This window comes from Calliopsis andreniformis, chromosome 3 (assembly GCF_051401765.1).
Source record: "Calliopsis andreniformis isolate RMS-2024a chromosome 3, iyCalAndr_principal, whole genome shotgun sequence".
NCBI lineage: Eukaryota > Metazoa > Arthropoda > Insecta > Hymenoptera > Andrenidae > Calliopsis > Calliopsis andreniformis.
The window spans coordinates 14,240,422-14,261,454 of NC_135064.1; the positions used below are offsets into that span (position 1 = coordinate 14,240,422).

Consider the following 21,033-nt stretch of genomic DNA (forward strand, 5'->3'; position numbering starts at 1 on the left):
ACACAGAAAATTTCGTTTTAATACATAGTAGAAACTGTTTCGTGTGTAATGACCCAAAATGACCACATTTGTAAAACATTCTCTAAAATTTATATCTTTCTACTCGAACTTCAAAATCATAGCAGTGAGGCGCGATACTCCCACTCTTCGTAGGATCATCGATAAGGCCTAGAAACTATAGGAGTCTGCCGAAACGGCGTTGTAGTAAAACGCTTAGCGACTCAACGTAAGCTCATTTAGAGCTTCGTTCGGCGTTGCCAAAAAGTTTCGGGGGTTTTTTAGCGATAACGTGACGTCAATCGTGAAACACGCTAATCCGGACGAATCGCGGGGAAACACGAGCCGTAGTTTACATTGAAAGTTTTATCGGAGCGACTCGGTGGCTTAGCCCCGACCGCTTCAAGCGTGAAGAAGACTGATCCACCTTATTAATTATATTTTTCGTTTGAATAAAGCGGATCGTGATCTCGATCATTCGTAAAACGCGCTCCCCTCCACGTAGCTACATTTTCGGCGCACGGTCGCTCGATAACCGATGAGAAGAACGTTTGGTTTCCGGTGCTCTGGAGGCAGAAAGCAAATGGGAAGTGAATCACTTGAAATTATTTTTTCCTCTTTTGCTAAGGTATGTGAAATTGAATCAATTGTTCGAAGACTATTAGAGGAAAATTGGTAATGATTGCCTTATTTACGCCTATTTTGCTGGTTTTCGAATAGGGGAGTGCGTCCTTCCGGTAGAATTGAAATTTCGTCGTAAGTGGCGTGCGAAAAAGTGTTGATGGAGACACTTTGAGTGTATATGTTTACTTTTTAATAAGGTCAGTTCGTGAAACTCGTCGTATCGAATATGTTTCAATAGGCAATATTTGAATATTTAAATATTTGAGTATTTGAATATTTGAGTATTTGAAAATTTGAATATTTGAATATTTGAATATTTGAATATTTGAATATTTGAATATTTGAATATTTGAATATTTGAATATTTGAGTATTTGAATGATTGAATATTTGAATATTTGAGTATCTATTCGGATCCTTGAATATTTAAATAAATACAGGTTAATTTGACTTAACGAGACAATTCAATAAAAAGTGAGCATAACACTTAGAAAGCCGTCTTCATTAAACATTAAAAACACAAATTGTTTAGATTACAATTATATACCGACTACGTTTCATAACTATAAAACCTTCTTAAAATTATTTATTCTTTTATTCTGTAATTAAAATTATATACATGTAGATAAGAATCAAGCCATATATATGGCCCTTGAATATATTATGTTTTATATCTACAATTCCTTATTCATTCAAGTTGATTTATAACGTTTAGATAAAGTTTAATAACACCGAAACTGTTTTATAGTTATGAGACACGCTTTGCATAATATTTTGGTACAGGGGAAGGGAGCAAAATGTAAGAAATTTTCAAAAGCAACGAACAGAACCAGAAAATGAGAAACTTGAAAACTAATTTAGAATCTAGACTATTGTTACAACAAAAATATTTTCTGTTTCGAATATACAGGTAACAATAAAATAATTTATAGAGTAACAAAAACAAAATTTGATGTCTCGATTTGATTACAAGTTTCGCCTGACAAGCGTTACGTAGATATAATGTATTTCCATATAAATCTCGAGAAGATTGCAAGGCTTTCGAGTCGCGTATTGTATATGAATGACCAGTAAATTCGGGGAACATAAATAAAAATGGATCATAACCATAAATCGTTGCGAAATATATTCTTGTCGGGGTTGTGAGCACGTTTGAAAGTGGCGGCAATGGCACGCATTCATCCCCTTCTCCTAAGTCGTACAAATTCAAAATAAAAATACTCTTGACGTGTTACGTTAAGCGCCCTAAACATACGGAGAAAAAATAAAAGAGGAAACAGATTATTGATTGAAATGCGCATTAAAAGTTATAATGTCGGATAAAGTGATAAGACATGACTTAAAAAATGTTGATACTTAAGCATGAATAATCAAATTTATCTTTTATAATGACGAAAATAATATTCTTATTTTATAACTAATTATCGTGACCTTTTTTATATACAAATTTGTTTATCGTATAGAGTTTGATCAAATGTTAGACAAAATCTAATAGATTAAATAAATCTATAGCTTTAATTTAAACTAGGTCTGAAGAACTTAGGTCTTATAGTTTTATCCTGCATTTGAATGAGATGTTTATAAAATGGTTAAAAATGAGAATAGATTGTATATAAAATGTATGCAAATGGAGTTTCAAATATGAGCCGATTTTGTTTGAAAAATTATTTATGTAAGAGACGACCTCAGAGACGACCACTCATTGAGTGCTATTAGAAAATTGTCACAAAAAATTTATGAAATAAAAATTATATATATACATATATATAGCCCTGTATGTTGCTAACATAGAGAAATATTTCTATGATGGATTACAATGAATAATTATCAATCTTGTTGAAACCATAGTAAATAGTATATCACCATCATCATACTAGTATAGAAGAGTCACGTATGAAGCATTTAAGGCAACGATTGAATCCTAAAATTGTGATATTATTTATTGTGTAACTATAAAAAGTGTACATTATTTGAAGCCATTGACATGGCAGTAGATAGCCGCTTATTGTTAATTTTTTATGTACGCCCTGTTTGTTTGTAAGTCGCTGTATTTTCAGTAAAAACAGTTTTGATAATTACAATACACAGTCGTGACTTATTTTCATTGTGGTTTCAATTTTTATTTCCATTTTCCGTACGTTCTGACCACCAGTTTTAAAACACCCTCTACAATAGCCTTCTTGTAAGAGTCGTAACTCATACTAAATTCACCTTGGCTCTCTTGAAGGAGGTAGCGATATAAATAAAACGATCCTAATATTTTGACAGCTGTTCGAGGATGCATCAGCATCATTTGGAATCGATAAATCTCATGATGTATTCAGAAACTGCTTCTACCGTATTTATAATTTACATACTTCTACCTAAAGCGATAGTACAACTTAAAATCAGTTTCAGGATGGAATTTTTATTACGATACATCATCCAATAATAGTGCAAAAATAAATTAAAGAAAAAACATACTTAGCTTCATCATAAATGAAATACAGAGTTTAACTTCATTTTTTATGGAATATACTTCTATATAGGGATTGGATTTCTATTTATGGAATATACTTCTATATTCTATATAATTCTATATAGGAAATAGGGTAGTCAGCTGCAGTTTTATTGTATGCGATATATTTCTATTTTATTATAAATGTTTCACTATAGCAGTATAAATAGTGTACATATAAATAATCCATACTATCAAATTATGTATTTTAAATTCCCGCAAAAATTTGTGTATTGAGGGCGCCACTAAAAGTCTTCAAACAAAAAGTAAGAAGTTACTAGTTAGTCAATCTAGAAACTTTGTAACAATTGGTAACAATGCCTAACCAATAATACTGACTGAAAGTGTAAACAGAAAACAGTGTCAACAATTAGAATAATCACTGAATTATTTAATATTGGATGTGAGACAAAATGCCACCAAAGCCAAGAAGGGTGCACAAATTTTCTTTTTTTTTTGTTGCCATTTCATTCAGTAGTTACCATATCCTTAGCAGAACCTAACCTATAATATATCATTATGATTATAAAAACAATATTTTTCAACAAATAACATCATTTTCAGAATGCTAATAAGCCATCAACAAGTAAGAAAAATGCAGAACCACCAAAACCGACGACTTCAAATGCAAATACAAATATAAATTCAGAAACCACAAGTGGCTTAAGCGAGGAAGCAGAGGGTCAATTTCAATTGGAATTGTGTTGGTGTATCCAACAGTTAGAGATGTGCCTGGCTACTGGCAAGCTTCCAGAAAAGCAGGCACAAGATTTAAACAAAAATATCAACATTTTAAAGGGTAACAAAGCACCTTTAATAAAGAAGAGACAAATAATGAGAAGTACTTTAGGAAACTACAGAGAAAAGATGGCATTGGATGAACAAAAATTGGGGAAAGCTGCATCTTCTATGAAATTTGTACCACTCCCTGCACAAAATAAAAAATGCACATTTGTGAAGAAAGCTGCTTGCAAATCCACAACTGAAAAACAATGTTCAGATAGTAATAAAGATGTAATATCTCCAAGTTTAAATGAAAACGATGTAAATAATGCTAACGTACAGACTGTATTTAAGTTTAATTTTCAAATTGCAGAATAAATGGAGTTTTTATAAATTCTTGGATGTACAATTTTTTCGTCATTTTTATTGTTACTAATTGTTATATTTTAATGAATTTTTATTTGCTATAAGTTTTATCAAAAGGCATTTACTTATCGGTTACTTATTAATTTATAATTACTATATAGTTATCATAAATATCTTTATAATCTTTTGTAAGATTAGTTTTATGATCAACGTTTACTGCGTTGAAATTATAATGAAAATAAAGAATTTCGAAACTATGTATATTTGTCAGTATTTGATTGTCTTTTGATATAGAGATGATCTAATTTTTTTGAATTTTTCATTATATTACATATCGTTAACATTCCCACCAAAATGGTCCTGTGGCGCAACGGATAACGCGTCTGACTACGGATCAGAAGATTCCAGGTTCGAATCCTGGCAGGATCGATGAATTTTTTTCCACGAACAAATTAATTTTTATTAATTAAAAGCGAGATCCATCTATAATTATAATCAACAAAAATTAGAAAATACCTATAGATACAAAAAGTTTAATGATAATGAAATTCATACTATAAAAAATAGGTACGAAGAATCTTGTTACAGGCATGAAATTTTCTGATAAATCAATTATATCTCTAAAGGACAACAACAAATCATGATAAAACCTTAAACCAAAATAAATACATCAAAAATGAAATTCTTGACAGGGAATAGAAATATTTAATCGTAGTGGGTAAAGATTCCGAACACATTAAAAATCCATTATATAAATAAATATTATGTTATGATATATTTAACAACCAGTAGTAACAAAGGTATTTTCGTCTCTCTTACATACTTATAATAGCAACAGAACAGCACTCTTTATCGTATGGTACAAGCTTGAATCCGTATATAACTATATGTATATAATATATGCATATAGGATGCCCCAAAAGTCTATCGCACAATTTCATCGATCCTTTGATTAAATTCTATTTAAAAGAAAGAAAAAAAACACTTATGATCAACCATTTACAAATCAATACCTTATCCATTTCTTACTTTTTTCGATCAATCACAGAACTATAAACGAAACGAATTTCATTATCGTTCCAAGTCAAAAGAGAAATGCTACTCGTTTAGATATTTATTCACATAAAACTGTAACAGATACGAACAATCACGATGATATGATCCAAAATTCATCTCGCCAAAACAATGCATTAGACTCTCACGACGTCCTGTATAAACATACGGCCAATGGATTTTTGTTCCATTTTTTTGCCACTTGCCTCCTTAATAACGTAACAGTGATATATGTATCTAGAAAAAAAAATCAGTTCCTCCTCACGAAATGCGCGGTCCAACTGATATTCAACTTACAAGACTTAATGACTTTTTTTCTTTTCTCCTTTCGTTTTTACGATCCTAAATAGAAATATCCTCTTATTAAAGAAATATGATTTTCCTAATATAGTCTTATATTAAATATATAATTCTTTATATCTGTTTCTTTAGTTCACAATTAAATAGTCTTCTTTTCGTTTCTTTCATCCTCTCTTTTCTATATATGATTAACTGTTACGTCAGAAAATCACGATTCAGTAACGGTTTCACGCGGTCGCAACGCAACAAAGCGCGCTATAGCCCATCTTTTTGGTCTTTACAGAGCGATCTCCATTACTTTTGCCACGTTTTGTCGTTTCTGCTTCGGTCGTCTTTGGTAGAAGCACGCGTTTCCCAAGAAACGCCTTTTATTTCTCGTAATCGATTCTAGAGAAAGATTTCTCGGTCGCGTCTCTCTTTTCCCTGAGTCGGTGTACAACCTTTTCAGTCTTCGCCGTCTTTTTTCAATGCCACACTTTTCCTTTCACAATGACTCTACATTCTTCACTCTCTTAACTCTCTCTTTCGCTCCAAATCTTAAAAGCTAATTCGACATGTACAGCAACTCGCGAACTGCAACATAACTAATAATTAGCAACTAATTTTAAACAATAAAAATGTGAGATAATTTTTTGATCTATATTTAAACTGTGAAAAATATTGAAGACATTTTATCATCATTGAACGTAAAAGAAGTATACAAATTCCTTGCGCTACACTTTTACGTAAAAAAAGTTGTCACACTTTTGATTCAACATGAGCTAAGATGTTTCAACGTGACCAATCTGAAATTAAACAAGCCCGCGAGTCCCTGCATAACCAATTGTCTAACAAAGACACTGAAATTAACAAACAACCATCACCCATCAAAAAAGCAACTTTCTCCCGTGTTCCAACGACTTGGCAGCTTCGACTGCTCGCTGCGTGACTGATATCGAGACCGTGCGCATAAAAATTCTACCACGAAATTTTAAACGGACTTTCACGGGACAGCGGTTTTAGACTAGACTTCCTGGTATCTTTCTTCAAGGCAGCGAGGAGTTGAAGCGATACCTTAAAAATCCTACGAAAATAAATCGCGTCACAATTCTCGGTCTTTCCAACACTTAGCAAGTCTAGCTCTAACAGGTTCCATATTCTCTCATTCCACCTTCCTACACAATTCGATGCTCCGTCGCAAAATCATTCTATACACATATACATATATTTTTTTTTCATTTGAAAGTAGTACGAAAGGAATCGCGAGAATCATTAATACTTGATTGACCTCTTCGACCCTACACCCTACTACATGTATAAGTGTGTGTATCTGTTCTTTCATGTGTTTGTGTATCCATTGTGTATAACTATACATATACATGTGTATGTGTATGTATATATTTATAATATATATATATTTTTATAAAAATTCAGGACTAAAAATCAATGTATAAGAATAGCGTTCGATATACATATATATGCTCGTGTAAACAGAACCGTTTCGAATAGTCTGCGAGATACGATGCGTACCCGCCGCCATCTTGGCTCGACGCGTACTTCCGGTACACAAGGCGATGTCTTCTGTTTAAATAAATAAGTTCTCTTTGCCGTTCTCGAAACGTTTATCTTCCTACCATTCAAACTGTCTTTCTTCTGGCTCGCCGAGGCCTGGACGAGCTTCTGAGGCACATTTTTTTTCTATGGATTCGCGGAGTTTTACAAAGTCTTCTTCGTAGCTCTGTTCTCCGTTCGTGGGTTCTCCTCTTTATCTCGAAGCGGATAAGGGGGAAAGTAGAAGGCGATGAGGGAGGTGAATTAACCCCCTCGAAGGGGAGGAAACGATGAAGCACTTCAACGTTTACACGGTTGATCACAGACAACGTGAAAAGAAGAAATCGCGTGGATTGACGCGTTCTTCAGGATCGTACGCGATCCTCGCGCAGGAGCAAGAAAATTTGATTCTGTACAAATTGGAAATCACGTTGCGTCGATGGTCCCCCGTACGACAAAAGCGATAGAATTGATAATGGGAATAGTATATACATATGTCTAACATTCGATATAGGAGAGCTGGTGGAACATGGTATTTGAGATAGAAAATTGTGAATTGAATAAAAGTCTATGGCGTCCCAGATGGCAAAGATATTGATGATAAATTCGTTCTAATTTTCTAATTTGTTGTGAAAGCATAGATTAGAGTATTACAAGTTAGTAAATACTCTAGCCTTCAACTTGAAATTATTATGGGCTTGAATTTATGCTAAAATTGCGTAACAAACCAAGCTATCTTCAAAGGAAACCATGTAGTCCTGATTTTCTATTTGAAATACTATTCCCCAAAACTCTGATCGATAATACATAATCCTAAACATGGCATAAAATTAAACATATCTACAATAATTTAAAGATTGCAATTAAGGAACAGTATCGTCCCAGAGATCCCGCTACAAACTGAGCACGTGTTCGTCGAAATTTTTAATGGAATTTCGGAACCAATAGAATCTTATCATCACTTTGTATTAAGGTGCTCAAAGTAATTTGGGGATCACAATTCTGAGAAATAGATCAAACATTCATAGTGGGAAAGTACTTTGTTATTAATAATATAATACGATTTGAGACTCTTAGTAAATGGAATTATTGAGAAATTTTTAAAGACTGTTAATTATTTCATTAATACAAGTAGGTCTTGTTCAAGCTACGTTTCAAAATCAAAATGTAGATTGATTTCTGTGACTAGAGTAGAATGAAAATACAAAATGTAAGGAAGAGAAAGCAGATCTTTCGTATGGCGGCACACTTCATAAACTGCTCTAATTCATGATTAATTTTTGAAGCTCAAACATTTGTTCAGCAATCCCATTTAAAATTCATTAAGTACGATCCTATTTACTCTCCCATAAAGAACGCAGAGTTCTCTTCTCTATGCAGGGGTTCCTCATATTTTCATAAGGTTAATTAAAAAACTATGCATTGAAATGAACGTAGGATCTACCCTGACACCATTCCCAATTTTCAACCAAAATTTCCAGCTATTCAGAAACAGAAAGCACTTATAATTGATCCCCTAATTGCTTTAAGCGGAACACGGTAACGCAAGTAACAACTTCCGACTAAAACAGTAACATAATCGTACCTAACAGAATCAGTGATTCAATTAATATGGATACGATGAAAGGGAGACGGAAATGTGTCGTGGTTACAAAACGCCGATGAACGCGCACGAAATTCAAAAATGGGAGGTCCCTGGTCGCGCGGATCCGAAAATAGGAATGACGCAATGTCGCTCGCACATGCGCACGCGAGCTCCGAAGGCAACAACGTTACAGCATCACGTGAAAATGCATCGAGAGACACACGAGGAGGCGCGAAACTACCGAACCGATCTAGGAGAAAACGCGTCGCAGTTTACTCCACAATGATGGTGGCGAGCCGCTTGGGCCGTTTCCCTGCTTTCTGTTTCCGGTGGACGTCCCTCGAATCCATGTGCGAGGGGCCACACGACTCCGTTACCACATTCTCCATACCGTTGTTGTTCACAGTTTGTTCTTCCAGCTTGCGTTTCCTGGACCTCGTCACGGGACCAATTCTACTCTCGTAAGTCGTTCCGCTGTCGACATTCTTCTTGTGCCACTTTGGCGGTCTGGATTCATCCTCGTCACCGTCCCGTTTTCGTCTCTTCTTCGGTACATCTTGCTGCAAGATCCTCGGCGAATTCGAGTCGGAGGAAGACGACAGAGAACTTAGATACTCGTTCACCTTGTCCTCCCCGAAATCGAACGCGCTTGGCTGCGCTGGTGAGGCGGAACTAACGAGATTCGTTGCCGCGCTGGGTGGCCGCAGGAGCTGCACCGAGGGGCTGGAAGAAGTGGTGGACGCGGAGGAGGACACGGAACTGGAGGTGGAGCGTTTGTGCAGCTTCCTCCTCTGCGCCAGTCTGGCACCGTCCACCTCACGCAGCCGGAAGCCGTCTGGCTTCTCCAGGAAACACGCGTTTGTGTTGATGTCGAGTGTGATCACGTCGACGGAAGTGTTGGACTCGGCCAGCCAGGGGTGACTGACCAGCCCGTTCGCCGTCAGTCTTTTGTTTGGGTCGACGGTCAGTAAACCCTTGGCAACCTGCTTGGCGAGGCTTGACACGTGGCTCCACGCTTCACCATCAAAGTCGATCTCTCCGGCTCTGATCCTGGTGGCCAGGTCTGGGGAGCCTGTCCTGAACGGAGGCTTTCCCGACAACATCGAGTACAGAATCGCGCCCAGGCTCCAGAGGTCACAGCTTTGGTCGTAGCCTTGCCTAGCGACTACCTCTGGAGCAGCGTATGGGAGGGTGAAGCAGGGCGTGTGCAAAGGCTCGCAGCCACGCTTTACCCTGGCGAAACCGAAGTCCACGATCTTTACAGGTGAGTCCTCACCCTCATGGGCAAATACTATGTTCTCAGGTTTCAAATCTCTGTGCACTACGCCTCGCGTGTGCATGAATCGCACTGCAGACGCTAACTGACGCATTATCCTGCTCGCGTGTTGCTCGCTGAAGGGCCTTGATCGCCGCAGGAGCTCCCCACCCGATAGCAACTCCATCACTAAGTATGTGTGCGCTCTGTCCTGATGTACCTCGATCAGCTTCACCACGTTTGAATGGCCCTGACAGGTTCTTAGCAAACTGGCTTCTCTTCCACAGTCGATCCTGCGACTGACGATCTTGACTGCGTATTCTTGCAATGTTTTCCTGTGTCTGCATTTGCGGCAAACGGAGAAACTGCCGTCGCCAAGGGCCTCCTCGCGAGGATCAAGCTCGTAAGTTTGAAAGAAAGTGGATTCCTCGAATCTGGCTGCCAACACATCCGAGGCAGACGGACGTTGGGATTCGATGTTGGCTTTTATCGCTTCTTTGAAGATGTCTTTACTGACCACGTTGTCGCCGAACAGTATCGAAGGCGCCACATATGAGTAGCCTCTGAAGATCTTATCATAGTTAGGAGGAACGACGGCTGGGCTATCAGCAGCGATCATTTTGGTGAACTCGTCGGAGAAGTTGCTGGTGTCCAATTCGTGAGTGATGCGGGGAACAAAGGGTGGAGGGATTTGACGCCTCTCCAAAGCTTCCCAGCTGAATGGTGGTGGTGCTTTCTTAAAGAACGGATGTTCCTTCAGCTCTTTAGCATCGTCTGGTCCTCCGCCGAGCCTCTGTCGTGGATCCTTCACCAGGAGACGAAGAATAAAGTCACGAACAGTTGGACTTAGATGGCTTGGGATCAGTGGGTCTGTCTTCAGGATTCGTCGCGAAATATCCTGTTGCGTGTTCTTCTCTCCCTCGACCGTAAAAGGAGAAGCGCCGATCAGCAATTCGTATATCAGCACGCCCACGCTCCACCAGTCCACCGCCTGAAAATTGTCGACGTTTCAATGGAATGTTTGAGAGAGATTCTTATTTTCTAACATTCTTGAAACTTCTTCGGTTATTCGACAGACGTTTAGCTACGCTTCTAGCAATTGCATTATATGTATAAAATTAAACTTTCAAATTTGAATATTTAACGTATTATTATAGAATTACAATTTATAATTGAAAATACGATTTTACTTTTTAATATGTGTAGGTTGGATAACAATTTTTAAGTTCAAGAAACTTAAATCTGAAACTGTGTAAGATTTTCTCGATACTCTTCGAGCTCGAAAATTTCGAAATAATTTTGCTGTAAGAACTAAAGTTTCAACAAACTTGTTAATAATAGTATGTAATATACTTAATTCAAACAAAAACATAACAATACTCAAAAATATTTAATCTAAATTCTTGTTTAAGACCACGAACATCCAAACTCTTCTTGAATCTGATCTATTTCTTCCTTTATCTTCTACAGTGCCAAATGTACTGAAAAGTCTTCCAAAATATAGGTATTTACGATTACGAGATGATCATTTTTTATAATTTTTTAAATTTGGATATTTTTTACTTACCTAAGTTTCGAGAATATCTGATCACGAATACAATGTAAAGTAAACTATATACAAATTTCGAATTTTCAGAATTTTGTTCACAGGTGAAACTTTTTTCTGTTAATGTAAATACATATATGCATAATTTCAATAATGACATATCTAATAGTGATGCTATATCAATATAGCATTCACGTGGTTTTCGTCTATAAAAACAACAGATTATCGGAATAAACAAAAGAACGATATATACGGTATTTGACAGTGACAAGCACGAGAGCGATAACGAAGTTCCAAGAACACGAAGGGAACAAATCGTGACGTAAATTCTTCCTGACTCACAATATCGTGGCCTGCTGAGCCCCCTCGTACTACTTCCGGTGCCATGTACTCGATAGTTCCGCAAAAGGAATAAGCACGAGCGTTGCTGTCCCTTTCGTGCGGCAGGAACTCTTTGCTAAGCCCAAAATCTGTTAACACGATATGCCCTTCTTTGTCCAACAGAATGTTTTCTAATTTAATATCCCTGTAAATTATTCCCAGCTGCAACAGATTAATTTTCCATGTCTCATATAACACAATTCTATAAAACAAGGTAATTGTTATAACATAAACTTTGTGCAATTAAATGAAGCAACGTTCATAAGTAAGTAAACAAGTATAAAAGTGGATGATAAATTAAAAAAATTTTTTTAATCGAAAGCTGCAATAGTAATTTTGGAGCTGACTTTAATTCTACAAAATATTGTGAATTTGTCATATATAAATGCCTGAGATAAGTCTGGATTAAATTTGGATTAAAGACTAGATTGGTCTAGATTTGGCTGGATTAAATCTCACATTTGACTTCAAATTTCATTCATTTCAAATTTTGACTTCAAATGAATCTACTCAGAGATACTGTTAAATCTTATTCTCAACCGTATACTTTCTTTAAAAAAAAGAGAGAATCATGAGATCAGACATTTTAAGGAAAAAAACCATATTTAAATTTCAAAAGTAGTCGTTTTTCCAGTACAAAAAATACAAAAGACTTCAGAGTACTGAATACGTGACTGGATGATAAAGTCATCCCCGTTTAGGTGATTCTCCAATCGCTTTCAGACAACGTAGATAGTCAATGAAATTTACACAGGAGAGACAGCATATCAATATACAAAAATTTAAATACTGGATATGCGATATGGTGTAACGATGGAAAAGTACTTCGAATGAGAAATAAAACTTACTTTGTGCAGATGTTCTAGCGCCAAAATAACTTCCCCGATATAAATTCGCACTTCGTCCTCGGTGAAGTGTTCCCGTTGATACAGATGCGTAAACAACTCCCCGCCACTGACATAATCTGAAAATGCAAAGTCGTTGTTTAACCTTTTCGGGACTAAAACGACACGATATGTTCTTCAATACACGACCGAGAGCCACTGAGATTCTATGAACTCTTATTTGCGTACCGCGCGGATCATCGCGAAGTCTTAAAATAGCCGATCAAAAGCAAGAACGAAACAGCGTACGAAAAAGTTCTTAGAGATTTCTATATAACTTTTCCTTTTCGCGAGCCTGAAACCTGTCAACGCAAAGAAATAAGCTATATCACACGGAGCAACGACTTGAGCTCTTTGTTTTCACGAGAATTCGGAGACCTTTATCCAAAATTTGTGATCTCACTGCTGGCATTCACTTCTTTAGTTTTTTGCTCCTTGAAACATGCTTGAAAAAATAGCTTTTTATAGATCGAGCAGAAACTATATCGATTGTATAGGATCCTTCAAAGATTTTACAGTCCATGGAAATACACGAATATGATACATAATGAATTCTCTTTATTATAACATTAGTAACTAACTAAAAAAATGTCCACAGTGTGGTTCGTGCACAAGTACACTATTCCCTTGTTGCAAGCTCGTGACTCATCACAGTTCATCCAAAGCAAACTTAAAGAACGTGAGAGAAAGATTTCAAGCAATGCTTAGACCGACAATAAAATTAACTCATTTATTACTTCAGACCTTAGTGAAAAATAAATTAAATAAATTAAACGTGTTCTGGTTTTAAAAATAGAAAATGAAAATAAACGCCTAAAGATCCGCTTATAAAGTTCCCTTAAAGAGTCCTAAAAGATCCACTCATAAAGTTGGTACCTTAATGAGAACACGGCCTTAAGGATGTAATCGAATTTCCATGCATGTTTTACCTAAAATCAAATGGAGTTTCGCGTCGGTCTGGAAGGCGTAATGCAGCGTAACTAAAAAAGGACTGTCTCGAACGGCCTCGAGAACTTGTCTCTCCGTCTTCGTGTGCTCTGTCGTCTTCTTCTTCTGCACGATGGACGCTTTCTTCAGGACTTTCATGGCGTACAGGCGGCCAGCGTCGGGGCCGGTTCTCTTTCGCACTAGGAACACCTTCCCGTAAGCTGCACAAAAGTTAGCTGGGTGTATCCTCTTTCTGTGCTAATTATTACAATAGAAAAATACAATTCTCGTATGAAAGATATCCATTGTCAGATCCACAGATCCTCATAAAAAGAAAGGCTATAAATGGTATGCTACCTCCTTTTTAAGTGATCGAAGTGAACCAAAGAAAACTACTCGTATTTCTGTACCCTTGAAGCAGCCGCGATTCGAATAAGAAAACCACGAGGCATTTAATGGTGAAAATCGATATTTTATTATAATTGAAGGATATATAATGGGGAATTAATGGATTTGCTATGTATAGCTACCGGTACATCGGTGGAAAGCTTTTAATGTCACGATAGTAGAACCGTGTTTATCGTAAGCAATGAACGATTTATATCTTGATATGAACGATATCAATAATGACCTTTGCAAAGGTTTTTGCCAACATACCTCCGGTACCAAGGACCTTCAGTAGGTCGAAGTGTGTCATATCCACCCTCTGGCCTCCGCTGTCTGCCAGGTTTACTGCAATGAACAAGAAAATGGTTTCGTTTTAGAATATCTGTGAAATTTAATGAGGATAGTGGCATGAATCAGAAATTAAAGGAAAAAGGAAGGAAAAAGAAGATTTAATATCATGTACTGTCGTAAATACTTCAGCAAGAAGTCCTCTCAAATATTTGAGATATTCTCTTATAGCTAGTCTTTATGTGTGATATTGTAATTAGTTTTGAGAAAATGACAGACTAGTTATTTATCGCAGAAATGAGTAACATTAGATTTTGATTAAATAAATTCAAAACCAGAACCTTTATGAATTATACTCTCATAAAAGTAGTTATACTATGTAGACTTTCTAGGTACTGCAATAAATATTTCCAGTACCGTAGATTTATAGGTAGAACCACAACTAGCACAATATTTATAGAGACATTTTTATCATGTGATGTATGTTTTGTTATTTTTAATATTTCTTTCCTTCTGTAGATGTAGTAACAGCTATATAGATACCAACGCAAAATTTCAACTTCAATTTATTTACTTTCATTTAACAAAATATAAGACCTGTATGAAGAAAATATCTACGCCTTTTTAAGGTAACTCTAGAATGAACATATACGAAAAATTAATTCTACATGTTATGTTAGCACTACTCGTTTATTTTAAAAACATCTCAAATTCTGCTTAAAAGAGCATTGAACTATTAAAAAGATTATTAAATAATATTCTAAGAAAAGCATCTCGAAAAAAGAAGAACAAAATGTCATACTAGTGATTTTTCGTTATAAATAACTAAAACAAAATTAATTGGAAACGTAGAAACTATTAATATCCGCTTCACTTTAATGCAACCACAGAGAGGTTAAATATAAACGCACATTTCTAATTATTGTGATCTATATTTGATAAATCTGTTCAGAATCCATTAGAGCGCAGATTATGCAGGGCGCTTTGTTTCAAGCATTTTCCTCCGCTCTCAGAAATGCAAGCAAGTAACCACTTTCATCGGGGCTTGGTTATCGAAATACTGTTAACTGAACTTTCTATTTGAATGCCTTCAACTGGACTTTCGATCAGCTCGAACTTTCGTTCGATGTACTTTCGAATATCCAATAAATTATTTTAATCGATTAAAAACTTGGAAATTTGTATTTCCTTTAAGGAAATCCAAAAATAGAGAGAGATCGTAAAAAGCATGGATGATGTTACGACGTCCCTGAGAGAGGGTGGGATATCATACGAGACAGTAGTAATGATGTAGTGATCGAAGAGATGGTAATCGATGGAAGAGTAAATCGCTATTGTTATAAATCTATTGTGCAATTATGAGCATGGGGTCTGGTAACCGAGAACACTTTTTACACTCAGATTCATTAGCTGATGTGATGCAAAGTTAGTAGAATATAATCTGTGGGTATAACCGAGTTAAATTTAATAACTAAAATGGCTGAGTGTCCAGTAATTAAATGATTTTAAAAATAATCAAACGCAATTGTTATGTATCATTAAGTTACTAATCATTAACAGTAGAACGATAGCACTAATTACGATTAAATCGATAAAAAGACAGTAACTTTTATAGAATTCAGTTTTTAGTTTAACCTTAACTGCTCATGAATAATAATTATTAATTATACTGAACGAATATTATTTATTTATTATTTATTTATTATACATATGTAACTTGCGTGAGCATTGCTAAATGGATGCATTTAATTTTTTACTTTTTTTTAACAAACATTCAAAATTGATGAGTAATTTACTTAAGATTATCTGTATTGAAATTCATTCAAAATATTTTGATTCTGATAATTCGCGAAGAATTCACGTATCAGATTTAAGATACTGTTCTGATCAACGAATTCTTCTTAACATAGTTGTAAGACTGACATTCAATGTTTTTACGATTTCTCCTGCTGTTTGATGCCTGCTCGATTGAACTGAAGAGAATAATTCTTTATCGTGGATGTCTGAAGGCCGTCTGGATCGTAGTTGGTCTTTCATCGACGTGTCTCCAGAACAAAATCGAACAAACAGTCGCTACTACATTCTTTTATTCACTGCCTCATCACCATACACCTCACAAACATTTCTGCTGCCTCAAGTAAGCCTTGTTATCACTGTTAACCCTTAGCATATCAAGGAAGGGTCACTGAGAGATTCCAATTTTACGTTTTTCTCGAGACCATTAATATAATCAGTAACTTCTAGAAACACAGTGTTAATGATTTTTCTATTCTTACTAAACCTCTTTCTACATTTTGAGTGGCAATAGGCCTATTAAAAAAATCATCAATTTATTGCTACAATCTTTTACATAAGTCCCCAAATACATCGTCATTTATACAAAGAACCGAGAAAACTTTCATCTTTATCCAATATTTACACAAGATTCCAATTCTAAAAATATGTTTTCTGAAACGTGTGGAACACAAGTACATGCTTTGTCTTAAAACTTGATTCGTTCACTCTGTTAGGTTTAGTTTACCCTCAAATCAAGCTAATTAACATTGAGTTAAGTCAACATCCAAATTAGATCAGTTATGACTGGATTAAGTTGGTTAGGTTCGAACATAAGCTCCTAAATCTGAACTAGGTTCTTCTGCAGTCTTGTTTAAGTTAAGTCGATGAAGCAGAGAAACATATGAAAGAAATTGAGTAACTAACCTAACAATAATAATTTAACTGATGAAAACATAACACTTAGGACTACGTTTAATTAGCTTTAAATTAGACCACGTAAGTTAGACTCTGAGTAGTGTGTGATTGAGTAATGAGTGAAATCCAACAGCTTGTAACATTTCGTCATGAAAGGAGTGAGATATATACATGGGATGTATCCTATAATTCATAAGATGCAGTTAAAGTACGATAAATTAGTAGTTGGCTACATTTAATTGAAGTAATATTCTCGGTACAAGTTATAGATAGACGATAAAAACTATTACTGGAGAGGTGTATCTAGAATTAACTTCTACGATTAACTTTCTGCTCTAATTAATCCCCTGACCTGACTTTATTTACCGGTTCCATGTTCGGGAAATATGTATGATTTCGTTCAGACTAATGACCTTACCATGTTCTCTTCTGTTCGAATCTTGTGAAATTATCTTCAGTTAAGGCTATTTCAGGATCTGTTTAACGTATTTTACTCGACGAGGGCTGACCATCTTCGAATGGAATTCGAATGGAATTAATGTATCGCTTTATTGTTAAATCGTATAACGTAATTTTAATTATTCGAACAGTATCTTTATCGAAACTGTAATTCAAATCGAGGCGCAGACTTCGCCTAAAGCCTCGGCATGATAACTCCGTTATCTGTGTCTTTTTTAAATTTAAGAAATATATATTTATCGTTTCGACATTTTCACAGCTGCACGTGTTGAAACATAATCACTCGTTGAATTTTTATAGGAAATATATCTTAAGATAGATAGATCATTTTTAAGGAGATATTTATGATTGCTCATGTTTCCCTAAATTCCTTTATTTCATGAGAGATTACTGACTTTTCTTAATACAAAGTCTGGTCACAAAAGCTTCTGATCGCCAGTCTGACAAATACAGAATTTACAAGATTTATGAACAATGTTACACCGATATTACATCAAATTACACAAAAAAGAAATTTGCAACAAAATATCAGAACATCGAGTTACGTTTCACAGTGATAATTTCGCTCCTTTCGTTTCGAGTCCTTTCTCCTCTGTTTCCTTGATTCAAATAAATCCGTATCATCATATCAGAAAGCTTAGTTTCGCAACTATAGAATCAGCATCCGGTTGTCAGTCCACGAAATCCAGACAAGGTCGACGAAGGTGATCGAAATGCGATCTTTCATAGGGTTCAAACTCTGAATTACCCTATTATTCCTTCCATTTCCAGAATAAGATGAGGGAAAGACGAGAGAGTGGAAGAAGGACAATCGATTTACAGGTCCTCTGCATATGTCCTACTACGCGCGTTAGTTTCTATCAAAGAAGATGGATCCAAAATGGAGACCACTGTTGTGAGCATGTGAACCGCGTATTGATGCATCGAGTGCACTTTGAGTGATGCAGAAATGGATACGAGAAGCAGAAATGGATACGAGAAGCAGCAAGGTTGACGAGAAAAGTAATCGAACCAGGAACTTCTGACATTCGTGGAATATTCTGTGAATACCACGAAGCATTTAAAAAAATAATTTTCCTTTTTTGACTGGAATGATATTAGCACTCATGGCTATCAAACTCTTTTATATTTCGTATAAAATTTATAGGTAATAGTGCAAGTAATTTCACATCAATTTTCAAATATTCAGGTAGGTACTCAATTTTCAAGTTTCCAAAGTCTCCTTGTACTTTCATATGTCTACATATACTACAATAAACCATCCAAAAGAATTTATTTGACTTATGAATAAAATTACTGTTTCTACCTCTTATGAGGAAAAATGCAGGCCTCAAAACAGATACAAATTTTATTTCTACTACAAATTACGTTTCATGGAATATTTCATCCAATATTATACAGAGTTAAGAAAGAACAATTTTCGCACTCAAAGTTTTAACTATTTTATACTATTATACAATTATGTATATTTGAAACAAGAAAGTGCGCAATCGTTTTGCAGGCTGATTTCACCCTTGGCCTTGCAAGTGACACGAAAAGGGTGATACGAATTCGTGATTCGTCTGTTAGTGTGGCAAGATCGCGAAATATCGCGTGGAATGCTGGTCATTCGAGGTTTCGTGTGCAAAGGATAGATGCACCTGCGGTGTAGTTAAATATCAGCAGGTGTGCGCGCGCGAACCGGCACATGCATACGCGAATGTGCCCCGTCGAATGTACAGAGTATTTCAAACGCGTGGCGAAACGATGAATGAGATCGCAATTTTTGGTTTAACTCGCAACAAAGGTGAATTAAAAGATACGCCAGAATCGTTTAACTTGGCCGTACTATTTAAAATACGAATGTTTCACTATATTTAAATTTTTGTACGTTCCCTATATTCCCGAATTTCAATCTAATTCCCTGGAAACATATTTCTAAAGTTTAAAACTACAAAAAAGTGTAAAATATGAAATCGATTTTATTAACATTCTAGGTCAGACACCTACAGCTCCTTAAAAGAGTTAAACTTCAACGAAGAACTAGACCTGGAGTGACAGCCTCGAATTAATATCAAAGTCCAATTCTTTCCCAGAATAGAACGCTGTCACTGCTTTCACTTCACTGTTTCATGTAAGCCCATTTTTTGTTCACTAGTTACGCGATCGAAGAGAAATTTTTAAAGGATTCAATGTTTCCTTAGTTTGCTCGAAGAGCAACACTCACGTGGTCGATTTCTGTTTGGTTTATAATAGTGCACTGTGTGCAGTGACACAAATGCATGTATTAGATAAGAGATGCATGTATTAGGCATGAACTATATTTATGTTGAGCTTGGATTAAATTTCACTAAGATTTTAGTTACATCTCTATTGAATCTGAAATAAGTATCGTTTGGATCTCGAGCAGGTTTTAAGAAGAATACGAGAAAACATAAAAAGACTCGATAAAGTAAGAGCAACAATTGGTAAAAAGAGGGTAAAAAACTCAAGATCTTGGGCAGAAAAAATGTTACAGAAGATGGCGATCGACTAGAAGCAAAGTCGAGGTGAACTTGTTTGCATACTGAAAAAATGCGACAAGAACATTTGTAAACGAATCTCAGGTGAAAACGCGCGACACACTGTGTGCTACACGTGTTAAGTAGTTAACGCGTTTGCAGTCAACTTTGGTACGATCACAATGATACGTCTCAAGAAAAATGACGAAAATAAGTCGCTAGCAAACAAGACAACTTAACGCTTTTTAGTCTGGCCATGAGGATTTACAATTTTAGCTTTCGAGAATGGATTTTAAGACGTTCTCGTTAATCAGATACAATTTTTCTCTTAAGGGACTCTATTTTTAGGAACAATAGTTATTTTTGGTTGTGCTATAATTATTCTGTTTAAAAATGATATCATTTCAGTATACATTTGAAATGTATGATGAATAAACTGAACACATTGTCCTCTTTTAGAGGAACTTCATTTTCCTTACTTATAATAAAACGTATTTCAATACTGCCTTTCTGTTGGTATACGTATTCCTTATGTAGTTCCCTGATAATGTTAGAAATAATTGATTACAGGACGCCTGAAGCGTGCGTCACCTCGCGCATGGGAGGAATAGGGTATTTGAATTAGATTTGAGTTAAACTTAGATTAACTTTGAGTTCGATATAGATTAAATTAAATTTACATTGGGATTACGTAATTGGGTTAAGTCGAGGTTAGGTCTAGATGAGGTTTCGAGCGAGATATGAACAAAGGAAAAGAACAAAAATTTTGGGGGAGTAAAGAAAGAGATAAAAATTCTGAGAACCTAAGAAAATTTAATAAATAAGAAAATTTAATAAATAAGAAAAGAAAATTAGGAAAACTAGGAAGAACATACTTAGGAATCTTATTTAAAAAAAATGTCATTCCCCTATTTAAATAACGTATTAATATTTCAAATACTCAGGGAATATAATTCAAACGTATTGAATTATTCGAACTATTGAACTATTTGATTGGTTCGAACCATTAAATCCAATCCAGGATTTGGTCGGGTGAATCCACACACTGGGATCGATGAAAT

At 35.6% G+C, this 21,033-nt stretch overlaps 2 protein-coding genes and 1 non-coding gene across 5 annotated transcripts in view; 2 read left to right on the forward strand and 1 right to left on the reverse strand.

Moving 5' to 3' along the window:
- The first annotated feature begins 3,433 nt into the window (after positions 1-3,433).
- On the forward strand, positions 3,434-4,234 carry LOC143177096 (UPF0488 protein CG14286). Its single transcript, XM_076374880.1, has 2 exons — positions 3,434-3,551; positions 3,682-4,234. Exons 1-2 carry the CDS (start codon positions 3,531-3,533, stop codon positions 4,216-4,218), a joined length of 558 nt encoding a protein of 185 aa, XP_076230995.1. The 5' UTR covers positions 3,434-3,530; the 3' UTR covers positions 4,219-4,234.
- Positions 4,235-4,562: 328 nt separating this feature from the next.
- On the forward strand, positions 4,563-4,635 carry Trnar-acg (transfer RNA arginine (anticodon ACG)). The gene has a single exon. It is a non-coding gene; the product is annotated as a tRNA-Arg (tRNA).
- Positions 4,636-4,949: 314 nt separating this feature from the next.
- Positions 4,950-21,033, reverse strand: part of LOC143177093 (ribosomal protein S6 kinase alpha-5) — a 42,514-nt gene continuing 26,430 nt past the window's right edge. For all 3 annotated transcript variants that reach the window (XM_076374874.1, XM_076374873.1, XM_076374875.1), the window contains 5 exons: positions 14,325-14,399; positions 13,670-13,888; positions 12,705-12,820; positions 11,818-12,018; positions 4,950-10,920 (listed from right to left, as the gene is read on the reverse strand). In XM_076374874.1, coding sequence (XP_076230989.1) covers positions 8,947-10,920; positions 11,818-12,018; positions 12,705-12,820; positions 13,670-13,888; positions 14,325-14,399 — 2,585 coding nt within the window. In that variant the 3' untranslated portion in view covers positions 4,950-8,946. The remainder of the gene's footprint in view (positions 10,921-11,817; positions 12,019-12,704; positions 12,821-13,669; positions 13,889-14,324; positions 14,400-21,033) is intronic.